Here is a 19,374-nt window from a genome sequence, read left to right as displayed (position 1 = left end):
GTGAGCAAGCGGGACAGAAGCAAGTGCTGATAGCCACGAAAGCTAAATTGCGGAATAGACTGGACATAAGGAACCCCCTTGGAGTATCACTGTATTCCCGTCGTATTTAACACCTCCACCCCCTCAAGAATATTGTCAATATTAAACCGGTCCGTGGTGCAAAAAAAGGTGGTGACCCCTGGTGTACACACATTATTTCTACTTCCGGGTTGCGGGGTTTTACTTCCTGTCTTTTCTGCCCTGTGTGCATGTGTGTGACTGATTGATTTTGCCTTTTACTAAGGCCAAGGTAGGGGATCTTGGGGTTAAAAAGGTTGGTGAGCACTATTCTACATTAGGAAGAAGAAAGAGCTAGACTGACAAACTCTTTCCAGAACTGAGAGCCTTCAGGTTAGCCTTAGCTTTACTTGTCACGCATACACACAGTGAAATGTGTCGTTTGCATCTTTGATGTCTCGAGGGCAGCCCAACAAACTTCGCCATGCTTCTGACGCCAACGTTGCACACCCACAATATACTAGTCCTAACCTGTATGTCTTTTTGGAACGTGGGAGGAACCTGGAGCACTTGGAGGAAACCCCTGCGCTCACGGGAATGGACTGGTCCTTCCAGACGGTGGCAGGAATTGAAACCTCGATGGCTGGAGGCCTAAAGCATCACGCTAACCGCTACGATACTATGCCGCCCCTGCTGGCACCATCCTTGCAAATCTTCTCTGCGCTCTTTCATAATCACATCTTTCCTGTAACATGGAGATCAAAACTGTACACAGTACTCCAAGTGCGGCCTCACCAATAGTTTATATGTTGGCAATGCCTTCCATCCTTGTAACTCCAACCAATCCAAGTAAACTTCCTCAGCTTCCTCTCTGGGGCCAGCCACACACTTCTTGTGAGTTAATCTCAACTGTCCTCCATCCCTTCACAGACAATTCCCTTTTGTTCCCCTTCCTTCCTCTACATCCTAAAACTTACTTTTCCTGTAATCTTATTCCACTTCTGGAAAAAAGTCATAGACAGATTCCCTCTCCCACCCCGCCACCCCCCTGCCCGGCCACACAAATCCGGCTGACTGCGGATTCCCAGCTCGTGCAGCGTTTAATATTTCGGTCACTTGTGAAACACAGGAACAGTTCCTTGGCCCAGAGGAGGTACAGTCTGAAACTTCAAACCACAAGCAGGAGCTGGAAGAATTAGCATGGATGCACTTAAAGAAATTATAAGCTTCGTACACACAAGAGGGGGAAATAAGGGGGAAATAAAGGGGCATATGTTGATACAGCAATGATAAGTAGGTTTAGGAAGAAATTGTGAATTCTGAACAAACTCAACATCGATGGTTCTCTGTCGAAAAATACATGGATGCAAAGTCTTAAGGTGGAAGTCTCATCTATTAGCAGATGTCTTTGCTGGTTCTTAATTCACCAAAGGTAGATTTCAGCAAACTTCCTTTCTTCTACCTGTGGGCATAAAAGCTATCCAGTTTGGGGAACGTCACAAATACAACAGACAGTGTTGAATTGGAGCCATTTTACAAACAGAGCGACATTCCACTGGGCCATGGGAGAGAAGTGGGAACAGTGTAGATATATGAGTCACTGCCAATAGCTAGAGTTCAGTCTTGAGTTTTGTGTGGACTTTATCTCCTTGTGATTACTTGGGTTTTCTCTGGGTGCTCTGATTTCCTTAATTATTCCCAAGTTCATGAAGGTTAGTGGTTTATTTGGCATAGATGGGATAATCAAGATTTGTTTGGCAGGAGAACAGAGGAGGGCACAGGCTTAAAGTGAGAGGGGAGATCTGAGGGGTGAGGTTTTCCCATACAGAGGGTATTGGATATGTGGAACAAGCTGCCTGAGGAGGTGATGGAGGCAGATACGATATTTACAAGATACTGGGTCAGGAGAGGTAGTGTATAATAGGATGCGGGCAAATACAATTTGTGAAGATGGGTGTGGACAAGTTGGTCTGACAGGCCCGTTTCTGTGACATCATGACCTAAGTTACCATGATTCCTACAATTATTAAAATAATTTCCAAATGGATGTATGTCACCTAAAGAGATACCTCCTTCTGTATCTCCACAATGATTTCTTGTTGGTTAACACGCTGTGTTCACTCCGCGGGCACGCTGAAGCACAGCACAGATGACACAGTGTTTGCAGTCTGTTTATTTTAGCAATACCGCGCTGAGTAAGCTCCTTCCGGTCCTTCGAGCCAGGCCGCCTCTGTGACCCCCATCAACCCCGATTAACCCTGACCTAATCACGGGACAATTTACAATGACCAATGAACCCACCCGGTACGTCGTTGGAGGAAACCAGAGCACTCGGGGAAAACCCCGCGCGTTCCACAGGGAAGACGTACAGAGACTCCTTACAGATGGCGCCGGAATTGAACTCTGAACTCTGACGCCCCAAGCTGTAATAACGGCATATTAACCACTACATTACTGTGGCGCATCTATCTCAGAGACTTTTGTAGCAATCCTCTACACTAATAATTATACAGAAACCATTGGGGATGAACATGAAAGCGGCCTTAAATTCCCTTTTCCAGTTGAAAAGATAAGCTTGGGGCATCATTAGACTCATTGGCAGAGATCTTCATGCCTGATAAACTGAACAGGCTTGGACTTCTAGTGAAGATGTTCCGCACAGCATTGTGGGCCGAAGGGCCTGTATTGTGCTATAGGTTTTCTATGTTTCTATGATCTAGATCACTTTAAAATGACTAATCTGCTTGGTATGGGGTAGATAGAGGGAAACATTTTAGATTAGAATTAAATTAGGATTCCAAAATAGCAAATCTAATGTGAAAGTCAGGAAGAAATCTGTTGCTCAGAGTGGTTAGAATGTGGGTCTTGCTACTTTCATGGAATAGTTGAGGCATGAGGGAGAAGGGATCGGATATTATGTTAATAGGATGCTTTCGGAAACTTAGAGTCATAAGTTTAAGCAAAGTTGGGTGGAACTGGCCTCGTGGAGTGCAGACAGCTGCATGGACCAACTGGGTAAATGGCCGTTTTTTCTTGTACTGTAAAATTTTTTGCTTTCAGAATGAGTTAATCACAAGTTAAACCATTAAACGCAATTAAATCAAACTATTAAACCCTTGACAGAAAAAGCCAAATAATGAAATATACCGAGGGCGTTGCTCATACTTAGTAGTGGACATTACTGATTAAAAGGATCCTTACACAGGCTTTATTTGTCAGAGGTGTTTAACCCCGAGGACGCCTCTTAAACCACACCTGTCTCTGAAAGATAGCATCAGAGCTTTATAGAAATTCCTGGGCATGTTTATACAGCTAATCTTAGTTGGCATGTATCTTTACTCTATTTTTAACAATTCTAAATATTATTCAACAGAAGTGTTCAAAATAATTAAGGGCTTAGATAGAGTTGGGAACAGGTTCGATAACCTGAGGACACAAAGTGAAGAGAACTGGCAAAGAACCAGCGGGGAAGTGAGAATCGGTTTTAATGCAGCAGTTTGCAAAGATGATGCACCGCCAGAACTGTAGTGGAAACATTTACTGAGAAACAAAACTGTACAGCTCCAGAGGCGGAGGGGAGGAGTGGGACTTCTAGCATCAGTTTCGAAGGCACAAGTATTCCAGTCAGTGTTGCAGGGGCAGCAGAAATATGAAATTAGCTTTATTTGTTACACACTAAAATGCATCAGTTGCATTGCATCAAATCAAGTGAGCAAAGATGATATAGAGGGCAGCCTGCAAGTGTTGCTAAGCTTCTGACACTAATATTGCAGGTACTAGGGAGTACCCCAGTGGCTGTCCCCCTTGACAATGAGTACTCCTGTTTGAGTACTGTTGGGGACGACGGCCTACTTGGGGGAAGCAACAGTGGCCGTGCCTCTGGCACAGAGTCCGGCCCTGTGGCTCAGAAGGGTAGGGAAAGGAAGAGGAAGGCAGCAGTGATAGGGGGTCAGACAGGCGATTCTGTGGACGCAGGAAAGAAACGCAGATGTTAGTTTGCCTCACAGGTGTCAGGGTCTGGGATGATTCTCATCGTGTCCACGATATCTTGAAGTGGGAAGGCGAACAGCCAGAGGTTGTGGTACATATTGGTACGAACAACATAGGTAGGAAAAGGGAGTAGATCCTGAAAACAGACTACAGGGTGTTAGGAAAGAAGTTGAGAAGCAGGACCTCAAAGGTAGTAATCTCTGAGTTACTGCCTGTGCCATGTGACAGTAAGGATAGGAACAGAATGAGGTGGAGGATAAATGCGTGGCTGAGAGATTGGAGCAAGGAGCAGGGATTCAGATTTCTGGATCATTGGGACCTCTTCTAGGACAGGTGTGACCTGTACAAAAAGGACTGGTTGCACTTGAATCTGAGGGGAGCCGATATCCTGGTGGGGAGGTTTGCAAAGGCTATTGGGGAGAGTTTAAACTAGAATTGCTGGGGGGTGGGAACTGCACTGAAGTGACAGAGGAAAGGGAGGTTGGTTCACAAATCGAGAAAGTTTGAAAGTGCGAAAGGGAGCATATGCAGGTGATAGAGGAGGGACGCACTCAGACCAATGGTTTGAGATGTGTCTATTTAAATGCAAGGAGTGTTATGAATAAGGCAGATGAGCTTAGAGTGTGGATCAGCACTTGGAGCCATGATGTAGTGGCCATTACAGAGACTTGGATGGTGCAAGGGCAGGAATGGCTATTTCAAGTGCCAGGCTTTAGATGTTTCAGAAAGGACAAGGAGGGAGGCAAAAGAGGTGGGGGCGTGGTACTGTTGGTCTGAGATAGTGTCACGGCTGCAGAAAAGGAGGAAGTCATGGAGGGGTTGTCTGCGGTGACTCTGTGGGTGGAAGTTAGGAATAGGAAGGGGTCAATAACTCCACTGGGTGTTTTTTATAGACCACCCAATATTAACAGGGACATCGAGGAGCAGATAGGGAGACAGATTCTGGAAAGGAGTAATAATAACAGGGTTATTGTGGTGGGAGATTTTAATTTCCCAAATATTGATTGGCATTTCCCTAGAGTGAGGAGTTTAGAAAGGGTGGAGTTTGTTAGCTGTGTTCAGGAAGGTTTCTTGACACAATATGTAGATAAACTTATGAGAGGAGAGGCTTTACTTGATCTGGTATTCGGAAATGAACCTGGTCAGGTCTCTTATTGGGAGAGCATTTTGGGGATAGTGATCACAATTCTATCTCCTTTACCATAACATTGGAGAGGGATAGGAACAGACAAGTTAGGGAAACGTTGAATTGGAATAAGGAGAAATATGAGGCTATCAGGCAGGAACTTGGACGCATAAATTGGAAACAGACGTTCTCAGGGAAACGTATGGAAGAAATGTGGCAAATGTTCAGAGGATATTTGTGTGGGGTTCTGCGTAGTTATGTTCCAATGAGACAGGGAAAGGATGGTAGGGTACAGGAACCGTGGTGTACAAAGGCTGTTGTAAATCTAGTCAAGAAGAAAAGAAGAGCTTACGAAAGGTTCGATAAACTAGGTAGTGATAGAGATCTAGAAGATTATAAGGCTAGCAGGAAGGAGCTTAAGAATGAAATTAGGAGAGCCAGAAGGGGCCATAAGAAGGCCTTGTGGACAGGATTAAGGAAAACCCCAAGGCATTGTACAAGTATGTGAAGAGCAGGAGGAGAAGGCGTGAGAGAATAGTGTGACAGTGGAGAAGTGTGTATAGAACCGGAGGAGATGGCAGAGGTACTTAATGAATACTTTGCTTCAGTGTTCACTACGGAAAAGGATCTTGACGATTGTAAGGATGATTTGCAGCGGACTAAGAAGCTTGAGCATGTAGATATTAAGGAAGAGGATGTGCTGGAACTTTTGGAAAGCCTCAAGTTGGTTAAGTTACCGGGACTGGATGGATGTACCCCAGGCTACTGTGGGAGGTGAGGGAGGAGATTGCTGAGCCTCTGGCGATGATCTTTGCATCATCAGTGAGAACGGGAGACATTCCGGAGGATTGGAAGGTTGCGGATGTTGTTCCCTTATTCAAGAAAGGGAGTAGGAATAGCCCAGGAAATTATAGACCAGTGAGTCTCACTTCAGTGGTTGGTAAGTTGATAGAAAAGATCCTAAGAGGCAGGGTTTATGAACATTTGGAGAGGCAAGATATGATTAGGAATAGTCAGCATGGCTTTCTCAAAGGCAGGTCATGTCTTATGAGCCTGATTGAATTTTTTGAGGATGTGACTAAACACATTGATGAAGGAAGAGCCATAGATGTAGTGTATATGGATTTTAGCAAGGCATTTGATAAGGTACCCCATGCAAGGCTTGTTGAGAAAGTAAGGAGGCATGGGATCCAAGGGGACATTGCTTTGTGGATCCAGAATTGGCTTGCCCACAGAAGGCAAAGAGTGGTTGTATATGGGTCATATTCTGCATGAAGGCCGGTAACCAGTGGTGTGCCTCAGGAATCTGTCCTGGAACCCCTACTCTTTGTGATTTTTATAAATGACCTGGATGAGGAAGTGGAGGGATGGGTTAGTAAATTTGCTGATGACACACAAAGGTTGGGGGTGTTGTGGTTAGGGCTGTCAGGGGTTACAGTGGGACATTGATAGGATGAAAAACTGGGCTGAGAAGTGGCAGATGGAGTTCAACCCAGGTTAAGTGTGAAGTAGTTCATTTTGGTAAGTCAAATATGATGGAAGAATATAGCATTGATGGCAAGACACTTGGCAGTGTGGAGGATCAGAGGGATCTTGGGGTCTGAGTCCATAGGACACTCAAAGCTGCTACACAGGTTGACTCTGTGGTTAAGATGGCATACAGTGCATTGGCCTTCATAAGTTGTGGGATTGAGTTTAAGAGCCGAGAGATAATGTTGCAGCTATATAGGACCCTGGTCAGACCACACTTGGAGTACTGTGCTCAATTCTGGTTGCCTCACTACAGGAAGGGTGCAGAAAGGGTGCAGAGGAGATTTACAAGGATGTTGCCTGTATTGGGGAGCATGCCTTATGAGGATAGGTTGAGTGAACTCGGCCTTTTCTCCTTGGAGCAACAGAGGATGAGAGGTGTGCAAGATAATGAGGGGCATTAATCGTGTGGACAGTCAGAGGCTTTTCCGCAGGGCTGAAATGGCTATCGTGAGAGGGCATAGTTTTAAGATGCTTGGAAGCAGATTGAGAGGAGACATCAGAGGTAAGTTTTTTATGCAAAGTGGTGAGTGTGTGTAATGGGTTGTCAGCGATGGTGGTGGAGGTGGATATGATAGGGTCCATTAAGAGACTCCTGGTGTACAAAACTAAACATACACACACGGTTCTAGTTTCTGTGTGCATTTGAAGGCTGGCACCTTTTGACACTGCAATGGGCTGGAGTACCTCTTTAGGTCCGGGAGTGAGACCTTCTGAAGAAGCTCCCCATTCTGACTCCCCTTCCCTTCTCCTCACCTGCCCATCATCTCTGTTTGGTGCCCCCCCCTTCCCTTTCTCCCGTAGTCCGCTGTCCCCTCCTATCAGATTGCCTGTTTCAAGTACTTCTCTTAACATGATCACAACTATAAAAACACAATCAGTGCTGGCAAAAATATTAAGGTCAAGTTTGAAACCTTACCAAGTTGCAAGTTTAATGAGTTTTAAGTAGTTTAATGAGTTTTAAGTATGGCTTAATGTGACATTAGAGCCAGATGTTCACAAGCAAATCACCATTCTTCAGAGTTTTACCCACTGGTGGGTGAGCATAACTAAAGATCATTCTGTTGATTTACTCTTACACTGGCTTCAAAGCATGGCACAATCAAAGGTCTTGCTCTGTGAATAAAATTGCTAATACAATTGCAAACACAGTTAGTAGTATTTCAGCCCTGATGAAGGGTCTCAGCCAGAAACATTAACTGTTTATTCCTCTCCAAAGGTGCTGCCAGCCCTGCTGAGCACCTCCTGTGTGTTACTCTGGATTTTCACCATCTGTAGAAGCTCTGATGTTAGTATTTCAGCGAGCTGGAATGTTGATTGAGGGTGAAATTGCCTTTCTCTTGGTAATCCCTCACACCACAAGGGTCAAACATCGAAGAAATGGATATCTAAGTGTCCTTGATTGAACTGGATTCATGAGAGCAAGCAAAGGGACCATGGGTAAAGGACCTCAACAAGATTTCAATAGTTAAGATACTGCACGATTCTCAATAATCAATCTGCTCTGAAAATCATCATTTAAGCAGTCTTCCATAAGCAAAACAAAACAAAGCAATGGATTAGACCAACTCTTCCAACAAGTCAATACAACACTGCTTGGAGCATCAGAAACACTTTCCTGTCGTCATTGTAATCAGCTGGAAGGCCAGATTAAACCTCGGGATAAAAGGGAAATATAATCTGTAAAGTTTCTCTCCTACTGCTCGAAGCAATCAAAAGCAGTCCAGGGAATCGTATGGAGCATGTGGGTCTGTAGTCACTCAAGTTTCAGAGCCTAAGCCAAGAACTGGTCTTACTCCCTCCCAAACACTGTGCATGTCGTCACCTCCTCAGACTCTCAGTTTTAGAAGTCAGGAGTCAATTTTCCCAGATTTTGCAATTTAAGTGGCAGCTGGAGTCCAACTGTAGGCTCCAGCCTTACACGTGCAAGAAACCTGTTCAGTTGACTTACAACCTGCATTCACGTAGCACCATCAACTAAGCAAAAATGCCCCAAGGTGCTTTACAACAGTGATCTCCAGATGGGAAGGGACCAAAGTCTCAGTCAAAAATAGATTTTAGGAAGCGCATAAAACAGGAGAGTTTATTTATTGAAATAGTTATAGTGTCCCCACAAAATCATTCAGATTTCCCCAACCAGAAGCCATGGATTAACAGGAGATCTGCAATCTGCTGAGGGCCATATCAGAGTCATTCAAGTCTGGTGATCAAGGAAGTTACAAGAAGTCCAAGTACAATCTCAAAAAAGCCATTTCACGGGTGAACTGGCAATTCCAGACTAAGCCTGAATCAATGAAGGTTGCTCAACAGTTGTGGCAAGGCTTTAATATCATCTTATGAAGTAAAATCAAGCAACATGGGCAACAACAGGGCTTCATGTCCAGATGAGCCCAATGCCTTTGACCATCAAAACATGGAGGAACCATTACAAACTCCCACAGCCCCCGATGATCCTGTGGTTTCAGTCTCTGAGGCCATCGTGTGAGCTGTCTTCAGGAGAGTGAACCCATGAAAAGCGTCAGGCCCAAATGGGTTACCCGGTCCAGTACTAAAAACCTTTGCTGATCAACTGGCTGGAGTGTTCACTGAGATCTTTAACCTCTCTTTTGGCAGTCTGAGGTACTCACCTGCTTCAATCAGACTTCAATTACACCGATGCCCAAGAAGAACGTGGTAATCTGTTTCAATGACTATTATCCAGTAGAACTTACATCCACAGTGATGAAGTGCTTTGAGAGGTTGGTGATGAAACACATCAACTCCTGCCTGAGAAGCAACTTGGATCCGCTCCAATTTGCCTACCGGAGCAACAGATCCACAGCAGATGCCAACTCACTGGCTCTTCACTCATCTCTGGAACATCTAGACAGCAAAGGTGCATACAGCAGAATGCTGTTTATCGACTACAGCTCAGCATTCAACGCCATCGCCCACTCAAAACTAATCAATAAGCTTCAATACCTCTGCCTCAATAACACCTTGTGTAATTGAATCCTTGATTTTCTCACTTGCAAACCGGCGTTAGCTCAGATTGGCAACTCCATGGTCTCCAGCAGCACAGGTGTCCCACAAGGCTGTGAGCTTAGACCCTGCTCTGCTCACTTTACACTTATGACTGTGTGGTTAAGCACAGCTCCAATACCATATTCAAGTTTGTTGACAACAGCACTGTTGTAGGGGAATATTAAAGGTGGTGACAAATCAGCACATAGGAGAGATTGAAAATCTGGCTGAGTGGTGCCATAACAACCACCTCTTATCCAATGACAGCAAGACCAAGGAGCTGATTATTGTCTTCAGGAGGAGGAAATCCAAGGTCCATGAGCCAGTCCTCATCAGAGGTGGAGAGGGTCAGCAACTTTAAAGTCCTCAATGTTATTATTTCTGAGGACCTGTCCTGGGTGCAGCATGCAAGTGCAATTACAAAGAAAGCATGACAGCACCTCTACTTTTTAGTTTGTGAAGGCTTGGCATGATATCCAAAACTTTGACAAACTTCTAAAGATGTGCGGAGGAGAGTATATTGGCTGGCTGCATCACAGCCTGATATAGACACAGCAATGCTATTGAATGGAAAATCTACAAAAAGTAGTGGATACAGCCTAGTTCATCATGGGTTGAACCCTGCCCATCCATCTACATGAAGCACTGTCACAGGAAAGCATCATCCATCATCAGGGACCCCCACCACCCAAAACACTTTCTCTTCCCAATGCTGCCATCAGGAAAAATGTACAGGAACCTCAGGACCCACACCACCAGGTTCAGGAATAATTATTATCCCTCAACCATCAGACTCTTGAACTAAAGGGACAACTTCACTCAACTTTATTTCATCATTGAAATGTTCCTACACCCCATGGACTCACTTTCAAAGACTCATCTCATGTTCTCAATATTTATTGCTTATTTATTATTATTATATCTTTTTCTATTTGCACAGTTTGTGCATTCTGTATAGTGGTTGAAACCCCAGTTGGTGCAGTCTTTCACTGATCCTATTAATTATTATTCCATTATAGATTTATTGAATATTCCCACTAGAAAAAGAAACTCGGGGGTTTTAGATGGTACATGTATGTACTTTAAAAAATTTACTTTGAACTTTGAAGTGCATGTAAGTAACTTTAGAACTTAAGGCCTTGGCAATGCAAGGCAAAGTCACCCCTAGAGGGACAACTAAATTCAGTGTTGACCAAAAGGCCAGAATTGAAACCTCACTCATTAGGAAGGAAGGGACAGGGAAGAAAGGGAATTTTGAAATTCAAGGCTCTATTATTTACAAGTTGTGTTTAGAGGCACAAATACATGCATTTGGACACATTTAAATGGACATGATGAAGTAAAATTCCAATAGTCTGGAACCCACAAAACTTTGGTGGTGGACTGTCCGATTTTCTGGACTCCTTAAGGTTGAATACCCCAATGTACATTTCTTTCCGTTATTTACATTGCGCAATGGTACAAAATTTTCATCGAACCTGGTGGGTTTAACGGGGGTGGGAAATAGAATGCACTGGGATTTAGGTGCTAGGTTTCAGTCTGACAAAACAAGTTGAAACACACAAGCACTTCATCCCACACCCCTCCTCCCACTATGACTCCTGCTGCCCCTGGTCCTGTACCCAGTATTCTTAACCCAAGATCTGACACACACCTTGATTGCCCTCCACACCCTCTGGCTGATATCACTAAGACATAGGAGTAGTGTTAGGCTACTTGGCCCATCATGTCTGTTCCACCATTCCATCACTGCTTATTTATTTTCTGTCTCAATCCCTTCTCTCCATAAATTTTAACACCCTAACTAATCAAGAACCGATCAATCCCCACTTCAAATACACCCGATGACTTGGCCTCCACAGCCATCTGTGATAATGAGTTCCACAGATTCATCACTCTCTGGCTCATGGTATTCCTCCTCATTTGTGTTCTAAAGGTACACCCTTCTATTTTGGGGCTGCCACTGTGATCCTACGCTCTCTTACTATTGGAAACATCCAAACAAGTGCACTAGATGAATGACCGAGCGGGATAAGTAAGTGAATACTGGATTTAATAGATTCACAGTCGACCCTGTTCTCTCAGCTAGAGATACGACCAATGAATATGATTAGACAGAAAACACACACACACACATTATTAATCATTAGTAAACAATTTAATAAAATATAAGCACATTTGACAATAAAGAGAAACAGCCACTAAATCCAACTGAATTTTACCCATCACATTTGGAGTACGTGATAAGATCACAACCCATTTACAAGGGATGCAGTTTAGAAATTCAAAGCCAAGAAGTTGCAAGTTACTTCACACTACATTAGGGCTGCTTGTACAGATTAGGGTAACACTGGATGCTTAACTGACAAATGCTGCATTCAGGACCTCATAATTAACCCTCTATCTTTCTCTGAAACGTGACCAAGCTGATGTCCCCAGTATTCAACCTTTCTGCCTGCTGAATCAGACATCAGATAGTGGATCCTTCGCATTTGAGAAGAACTTTAAGAGTCTCTGAAACATGGTCAGCAGTCAAGTCTCCACAGATCACATCTGCGAGCATCATGTCGGTTCTGAGAAGTGCCACGGCTTAATGACGTGTGCTGGCCTTGAGGCAGTAAGCCACATAACTTCAGAGAGCTTTGAGTCAGGAGAGTGTCATTCCAACAGATTTGGGGTTGGTATATATAAATTCCACAGTATATTTGAACCATGGTTTGAGATCACTGTACAACAAGAGCATAAAGCACAGCAGAGGGATAGAATAAACCAGGATAAACCGGGCTGCATGATATTTCACTCGTATAGTTTAGTTGTTATCTGAATGATTAACAGTGAACTAGATTCTGCCTTGCATAACTGTGATTGGTGAACTTCAGGATTGCATTTTATGGCTGCCCTCTGAACACTAATAAAATCAGTACTTTTACATTCAAACATATTAAGGGACAACACAATTGTCCCCAATGAATAGAGTTAAAAAATAAAGCACTGTACAAAACTGAGATTAATAAAAGTTTATAACAAAACTGTAATTTTCTATAAGCTATATATATATATAAATTTTATGAATTGCTTGCTTGCTGTACTCAGACGGGCACTACTGATCTACATTCCTGCTCAGTAGTGAAGCTAGAAAGCACGAACTGCTGCTCCACTCTGTACATCTTGACCTATTTACAACACACCCCATTTGTTCCATACAGTGGGAAGTCTATGGAATGCTGGTGGCAATTCTGTAGCCCATCTTGCTTGACCATCCAGCATCAGATGGGAAAAAAATAGCCATACATAGCCAGAAAACTAAGCGCTAAAAGTTAGCCATGGCAACAGCTCTGGCTAGATAGAATAGCTAGAAATACAGTATAAATGGCAAAATCTTTCTGATGTTATCTATTTCAGTCTATGTCATGAGTAGCATACACATTCGAAATACAATATTTTCACCATAAAAAACAGTGCTGCAATGTGAGTTGAGTTTGATTTAACATACAATTTTTACAATTCTCATCATAAGAATTCATTAAATAGCATTTATTTGTAAATGATCATTGTCAAACAAAATATATTTTTGTTTGATAATGTTTAAAATTTTAAATTTGATTTCAAGACTTCAAGATATAATTCAGAAGACAAAAAAAAGATCCAGCAAGACAGCATATCTGAACTATTCAAACTGTTAGACAGATTGCTGGCAATTTAATGGTCTAAGCATAATCCGTGTGTTTCTACAATGAGCAAATCATTACTTATGACCAGTTGCTGGAGATGTATCCAGTCTGGTTCATCTTCAGTTTCACACTGCAAGGGGTGGGAACATCTAATACAAAATATTAGTAATCTCCCTTTCAAGGTTCAGCAGCTAACAGCAAAACAACAACTGACAAACCTAAAGTTCACTATATTTAGCTCTTTCATTCTAACATAAAATCACATTTCAGAATAGCAATTCAGTTTCCAAATTGTTACTGTAATTCCAGGATTACAATTGTTGAAGCACACAGATTCATTGTGATTTGATTACTCCAATCATTATGTCGTACTTTCCAGCTCCAGGGATTCCAACTGAGATGAGTAATCCATTGGGTAGAATGGCAAGTAGCTTGTAGTAAACCAACGGAGCACCAATGCAAAACGCCATATCCTATCCAACGCTCATTCTGATCTGAGTGAGAAGATTATAAAGTTCAAGGACAAATAATATTGAGAATCAGTTTTTGAAGAAAATGTCAGATTAAATTACATTTAATGGAGTTTTAATTCCGTTTTTTAAAATAATTTTTTAACATGAAGAATTATTGGAAATGGAGATGGATGAATTACAAAAGAGGTGATAAAACAGTCTATACCCTCAAAATATTACATCCTTCTGTAATGATGTTCAGTAACCCCCAGAAAGCTTTAGTTATGGTACACCTTTTCCTTCGCGTATCTCTGATACGTCACAGATGGGAAAAGCCTAGCAGCTGGCCCTTGGCAGGCTTGCAGTTGGTTGCATGGTTGCTGAGATTTCAAGCATTCACTTCTATCTTCTGCCAAGACAGAGCAGCAACCTTGTTATTGGACAGAGCTTGTATGGGGTTTCCAGGTAGGGGTAAAACCTCCAGTGAAGGGGCTTGTCACATCCATTCTGGGGCAACTCACTCACCTTTAATCCTCACTGGAAACTCAGTTCTCACCTGTGGATCCAAGTAGCTGTTCGCATGCGACAGCGGCTACAGCCCGATAAACCACTTTGACGCGGGCTAAAGCAGGTGAGGGTAGCTGGCGGCCTCATACCCCCGTGAGATAGGGGCATGTTTGTCTTAGCATGCAAAGTCAGCTCTGGGCAAATGAGATCTACAGTGAGACCCAATGGCCAGGAAGGCGGTTCTGCAACGCTCCATGCAGAGCGAAGGTCATGACAAGGCACATAAAATGTCATGGTCATCCACTGGAACCAAGGAAGACTCTAGTTTGTGATGCTTGTTTGTACCACTGGACCCAGACCTCTGAGGTCACACGAGTAGAACCGCCCCAGTCCAATGGCTTTTCCACTTTAAAACTCTCCTACACAGGTTTCCTGTCGTTATCAGACAAGATGGATAACCAGTAGGCAGAGCTAAGAATAGCAACCAATTTTCACACTTTAGAATCTGAAGGAACCTTCCTTTTCCCTATGAAGAATTAATGGTGTTTCTGCAGAACCATCAATTTCTATAAAAAGATTAATTTGCAAAACAAAAGGCTTATGAGCTATGCAATCAATTGAGCACAATGCTCTGAAAAGGTGGAAGGGTTACTACTACCATGCATGAGGAAAGGAGTGGCTCATTCAAATAAAAAAGAATGCTGTTTTTTGTCACGCTCTATGTGTCAAAGGGAAGGTGTCAAAGTGGAGGATAATTGCACAGGAGACCTATGCATCCTGACAAAGACAGTCGAACCAAACCAACAAAACGTTTGAAAGTGGGATGTTATGTTTACTTCTGTTAATGGTGTACCACGCCACAAACCTCCAATGGAAAGGTACGTTCTATGAGAAGGGCGAAGTTAAAAAGTAAAGCTTGTTCACTACAGCAAGACGCACTGCATATTCCAGGGGAAAAGAGTCCACAACTGAAAAGCAGGAACCTGAAATTCTATGGTATTAGTTCACACTGGGGCATGCAGTCCCTGTTCAGGCTCACTGATCTATATCTGAATGGCACTACTGGAATTTCCCCCATCTCTTAAAGGGCAAGACATAAGAAGTTAAATACTGCCTGTATCATGTCTCAGTAGGTTTAACTTTTCAGCCATAGTACAATTTTCTACACGTACATGCCTGTGGATTGGGGCTTTACAACAATCAACCATCAGCTGGAAAGAGCATACCCCAAACCTCCAACCATTTAAAAAATCATGTTCTATTTAAATTAATATTGAACCCTAACTGGAAGCAAAAATGTAAAGCAATTGTACAAATTGTATGACTGTCAGAAGTTCCACATTGCTTTTCTGCGTTAATTGGGAAAATTTCATGGAACTCAGCACAGCCACGGGATGAGACTGAAGAACTCAATCCCATTAGGAACCAAAATAATGCTACATAAAAGAATCATGTTTCCTGCTGACAGTCACTGAGCAGAGTGGGGCACATTGGAAGGCTTTTCCATGTACCGGAGCATCACTATTCCAGCAGGGACTGCAGCAAATTATGATAGAACAAAAAGAGTGAATGCAAAACTATTAAAAAGGTTAACTGTGTTCAAAAAAACTGCACAGTCAGCTTCAGCTTTGATTAGAAACAACATCAGGCTACTCAACAATCAATACTGTCAACAAGGTTCTAATTTCAAATGCAGGTAGTCCAAATGAGAACAAACAAATGAAATTACTGTTTTATGATCTCTGACGTCCTCTGCTCAGGAAGCAAGTCTTGTTGAGAATCTTTCACACCGGATTGGGACAGGAACTCAAAGCTCTGGATGACTGGCACTTTTCCACTGGTTCCACTTCTCTTGCCCAGACAGAACCTTGGGCTGGAGGATGGCGCTGTGCAAAGGAAGGACTGTTAGGTCACACATAACTGAAACTTACACCAGATCTTTATGTAAAACAGTAAAAAACAGAAATGTGAACTGACATAGAATCAGAGTCCTTTCAGTCCATGTCATCTATGCTGTTACGCATCACCATGCTAATTGTATTTTTTAAACTTTGTAATACCTTTTAAACTTTGTAATTGTGTCTGTCTCTACCACCCCCTCTAGCAACTTGTTTCACATACCCACCCCCCTCTGCAAAAGACTTACCCTTCGGATCTCCTTTAAATTTCTTCCCTCTCACTTTAAACTTGTGCTCTCCAGTTCTAGGCTCCCCTGCTGTGGGAAGAAGACTCTTTTTTATCTATCTATGCTTGTCGTAATTTTGTAAACCTCATAGCTTACCTTCCTGTGAAAATAAACCCAGCCTATCCAATCTCTCCTTATAACTACAACCATCTATTCCAGGCAGCAGATAAACTAGAGATGCCACAGTTTTCAGCGTTGATAGCCTTGTGTTCCTACTTATCAGCCCCAGCAGCTGCCTCCGCCTTCACCCTCCCCAACACCTCCAGCATCCTCCCTTCTGTCTCTCATGCTGTCTCCTTTTACCACTACCCAACCCTCGTCATATCTTCTCCCAGTCCTGATAAGACCAAAACACATAGGTACAGAAGAAGGCCATTCAGCCCATTGAGTCTGCTTTGTCATTCCATCATGGTTGCTATATTGAATAGGTTTTAATGAGATTCCCCCGCCCACCCCACCATTCTTCCAAAACCAGTGAGCACAAGCCTGGAGCTATCAAATGCTGCTCATGTTTTCTGGAATTCAACCCAAAACCAACAATTCTCTAGCCTCCCTCATAAATACTCCAGATACTGCTCAACACACTGTTTCTCCAGGAGATTGTTTCAAAGTCAAAGTAAATTTATTACCAATATACGTGCATTACTACATACTACCTTGAGATTCATTGCCTTGCAGTCATTTACAGACAAATAAAGAGATAATATGTAATTTATGAATAACTATACACTAACAGGTGTATAGCTATATTCTTATTCCAGTCACTAGGCAACATTCTAGCAAATCTCTTCTGCACCGTTGCTAATGTTACCACATCTTCCCCGAGTGTGGTGACCAAAACAATCCTCTAATTGAGGTATAACTAATGTTGAAATGTGATGTCTCAACTCTTATTCTCAACGTCCCAGCCAATGAAGGCAAGTAAACAAAATGCCTTCTCCACCACCCTATCCACCTATATTGACATTTTTGTGGTATCTCTGTCCATCAATGCTGCCACTTACTCTGAATGCCTCAACAGAATCGGATTTTCTAAAGAGCATTATCTCCGGATTAAACTTCATCTGCCACCACTCCACTCACTTTTCCAGTTGACTTGTGTACCTCTATTCATTAGACAACCCTCTCCATTCTGTACCCTCTATTTATTTTCCTGTTGTCTGCAAACTGATCAGACCTTTCTGTTCTCATCCAAGTCATTGACATCAACCTCTTGTTATAACCTTATAGTCAGAAACACCCATCCATGTCTAACCGCCAGTTTTGGATCTGATTTAACAAGATCCCTTATGCCTTAACCAGTCTACAACTGGTCCTTGTCAAAAACCTTACTAAAGTCCACAGAGACCAACTCCATTCCTCAGCCTTCATCAATTTTCTTAGTCGCCTCCTCAAAAGTCTGAAATCAGAGTTGTGAGGCAGGATTTCCCTGTTCAAGCCAAGTTGACTGCTCCTAATCAATCCTATCTCAGGAACGTAGAGGAATGTTTTGGGATTATTTATCCATTGAGTCATTGTTATTTATTTATTTAGAGATACAGCATAACAGACCCTTCTTCTGGCCCAATGAATCCACATTGCCCAATTACACCCATGTGACCAATTAACCTACTAAATCGTACATTTTTGGAATATGGAAGAACTGGAGCACCTGAATAAACCCATGTAATCATGTGGAGAATCTACAAACTCCTTTCAGGCAGTGGCAAGAAATGAACCCAGGATGCTGGTGCTCTAACAGCGTTACACTAACTGCTACTCAGCCCTTCTCTGCTTGGTGGCAACTCAGAAAATGCTGCTTCTGTCTATTGAAATAAAAATTAAAATTTCTGCAGTCCTCAGCAGTTGGCCTCCAGATGAGGTCCATTGTAGTGAAGTACTTCGAGCTACCATTTGAAGCTCACAATCATAATAACGATGTGTCAGGCAGCTGATGTGCACTCTGGCTAGTTACTGACAAGGGCAGTTCAAGGGTTCTAAGGTTCATTTATTATCAAAGTATACAACTCTGAAATCCTTCTTCTCCAGATAGCCGTGAAACCAAGAAAGAAAAGGCAGCGTGATCATCAACCGCCAAATGTCACTTCCGTGCACAAAATTACGAGAAAGATCAGATGAAAAACACAGAAAATCAAAATCTATAAGACTGAAAAAAAGTTTATAGTCCAAGTTCACACCCAAAGCAAAGAAAACCTAGGCAACGCTCTCTGGGCACAGTGTCAAGCTCCCTCCTCACCGGTTAGACGTGTATCTCACAAACCTGCCAGCTCCTTCATTTGGAAATAGCTGAAAGCACGGGTGGAGGAAAGAGACAGTGCCTGGATCACTACTGTTGGATTGAATGGTAGAAATTTTATTTTTCTTGTCATTTAACATACCTATGCTTGTTTGTGTTTTTATACAGTCCCCTATATACATATAACTGTTCAGTGATTACGGTTACCTCCCTATTTTTCTGGAAACTTTGTAGATTTAGTGACAGGTGTCACCTTACTGGAATCTGGCTATTTAATTAGTTCACTGCTATCTGCTGGAATTTCAATGGAACTTTCTATTATCAGTGGTCTGGTACAAGACAACCACTTTGATTGGAGTACTGCGCAGTTGCAGTAGAAGCGTTCCCATGCAGGGCCAGAGCGGAGCCTGAAAAAGCAGCAGTAGTCTTTGACTGGACAGCGACACAGACGCACTAGAAGCATTCCCGTGCAAGTCCGGCGAAAAGCTTTAAAAATCCAGTCTCCATAAAAGGGTACTGTCTAGCGGAGGGGTCATCTTGGGGGTGGTAAGGCTTTGACTCAACGGGGCTTCGGCAAGGTAAGTAGGTAAATTAATTCCTTATTTCTTACTTAACTCTTGAGAGAATATTGGGCGTATCTGCAGAGCTGGTGTTCTGTTCTGGGTGTCATATATGGG

General features: G+C 42.8%; 1 protein-coding gene across 1 annotated transcript in view; it reads right to left on the bottom strand.

The window, feature by feature from the left end:
* Positions 1-11,788: 11,788 nt before the first annotated feature.
* LOC132383152 (kinesin-like protein KIF18A) overlaps positions 11,789-19,374 on the bottom strand; it is a 112,456-nt gene continuing 104,870 nt past the window's right edge. The window contains exons 18-19 of the mRNA XM_059954004.1: positions 16,006-16,162; positions 11,789-13,811 (exon numbers count right to left, since the gene is read on the bottom strand). Of these exons, the coding sequence (XP_059809987.1) occupies positions 13,802-13,811; positions 16,006-16,162 (167 nt within the window). The 3' untranslated portion in view covers positions 11,789-13,801. The remainder of the gene's footprint in view (positions 13,812-16,005; positions 16,163-19,374) is intronic.

This window comes from Hypanus sabinus, chromosome 29, assembly GCF_030144855.1.
Source record: "Hypanus sabinus isolate sHypSab1 chromosome 29, sHypSab1.hap1, whole genome shotgun sequence".
NCBI classification, from domain to species: domain Eukaryota; kingdom Metazoa; phylum Chordata; class Chondrichthyes; order Myliobatiformes; family Dasyatidae; genus Hypanus; species Hypanus sabinus.
This window is presented reverse-complemented; position numbering and strand designations above follow the sequence as displayed.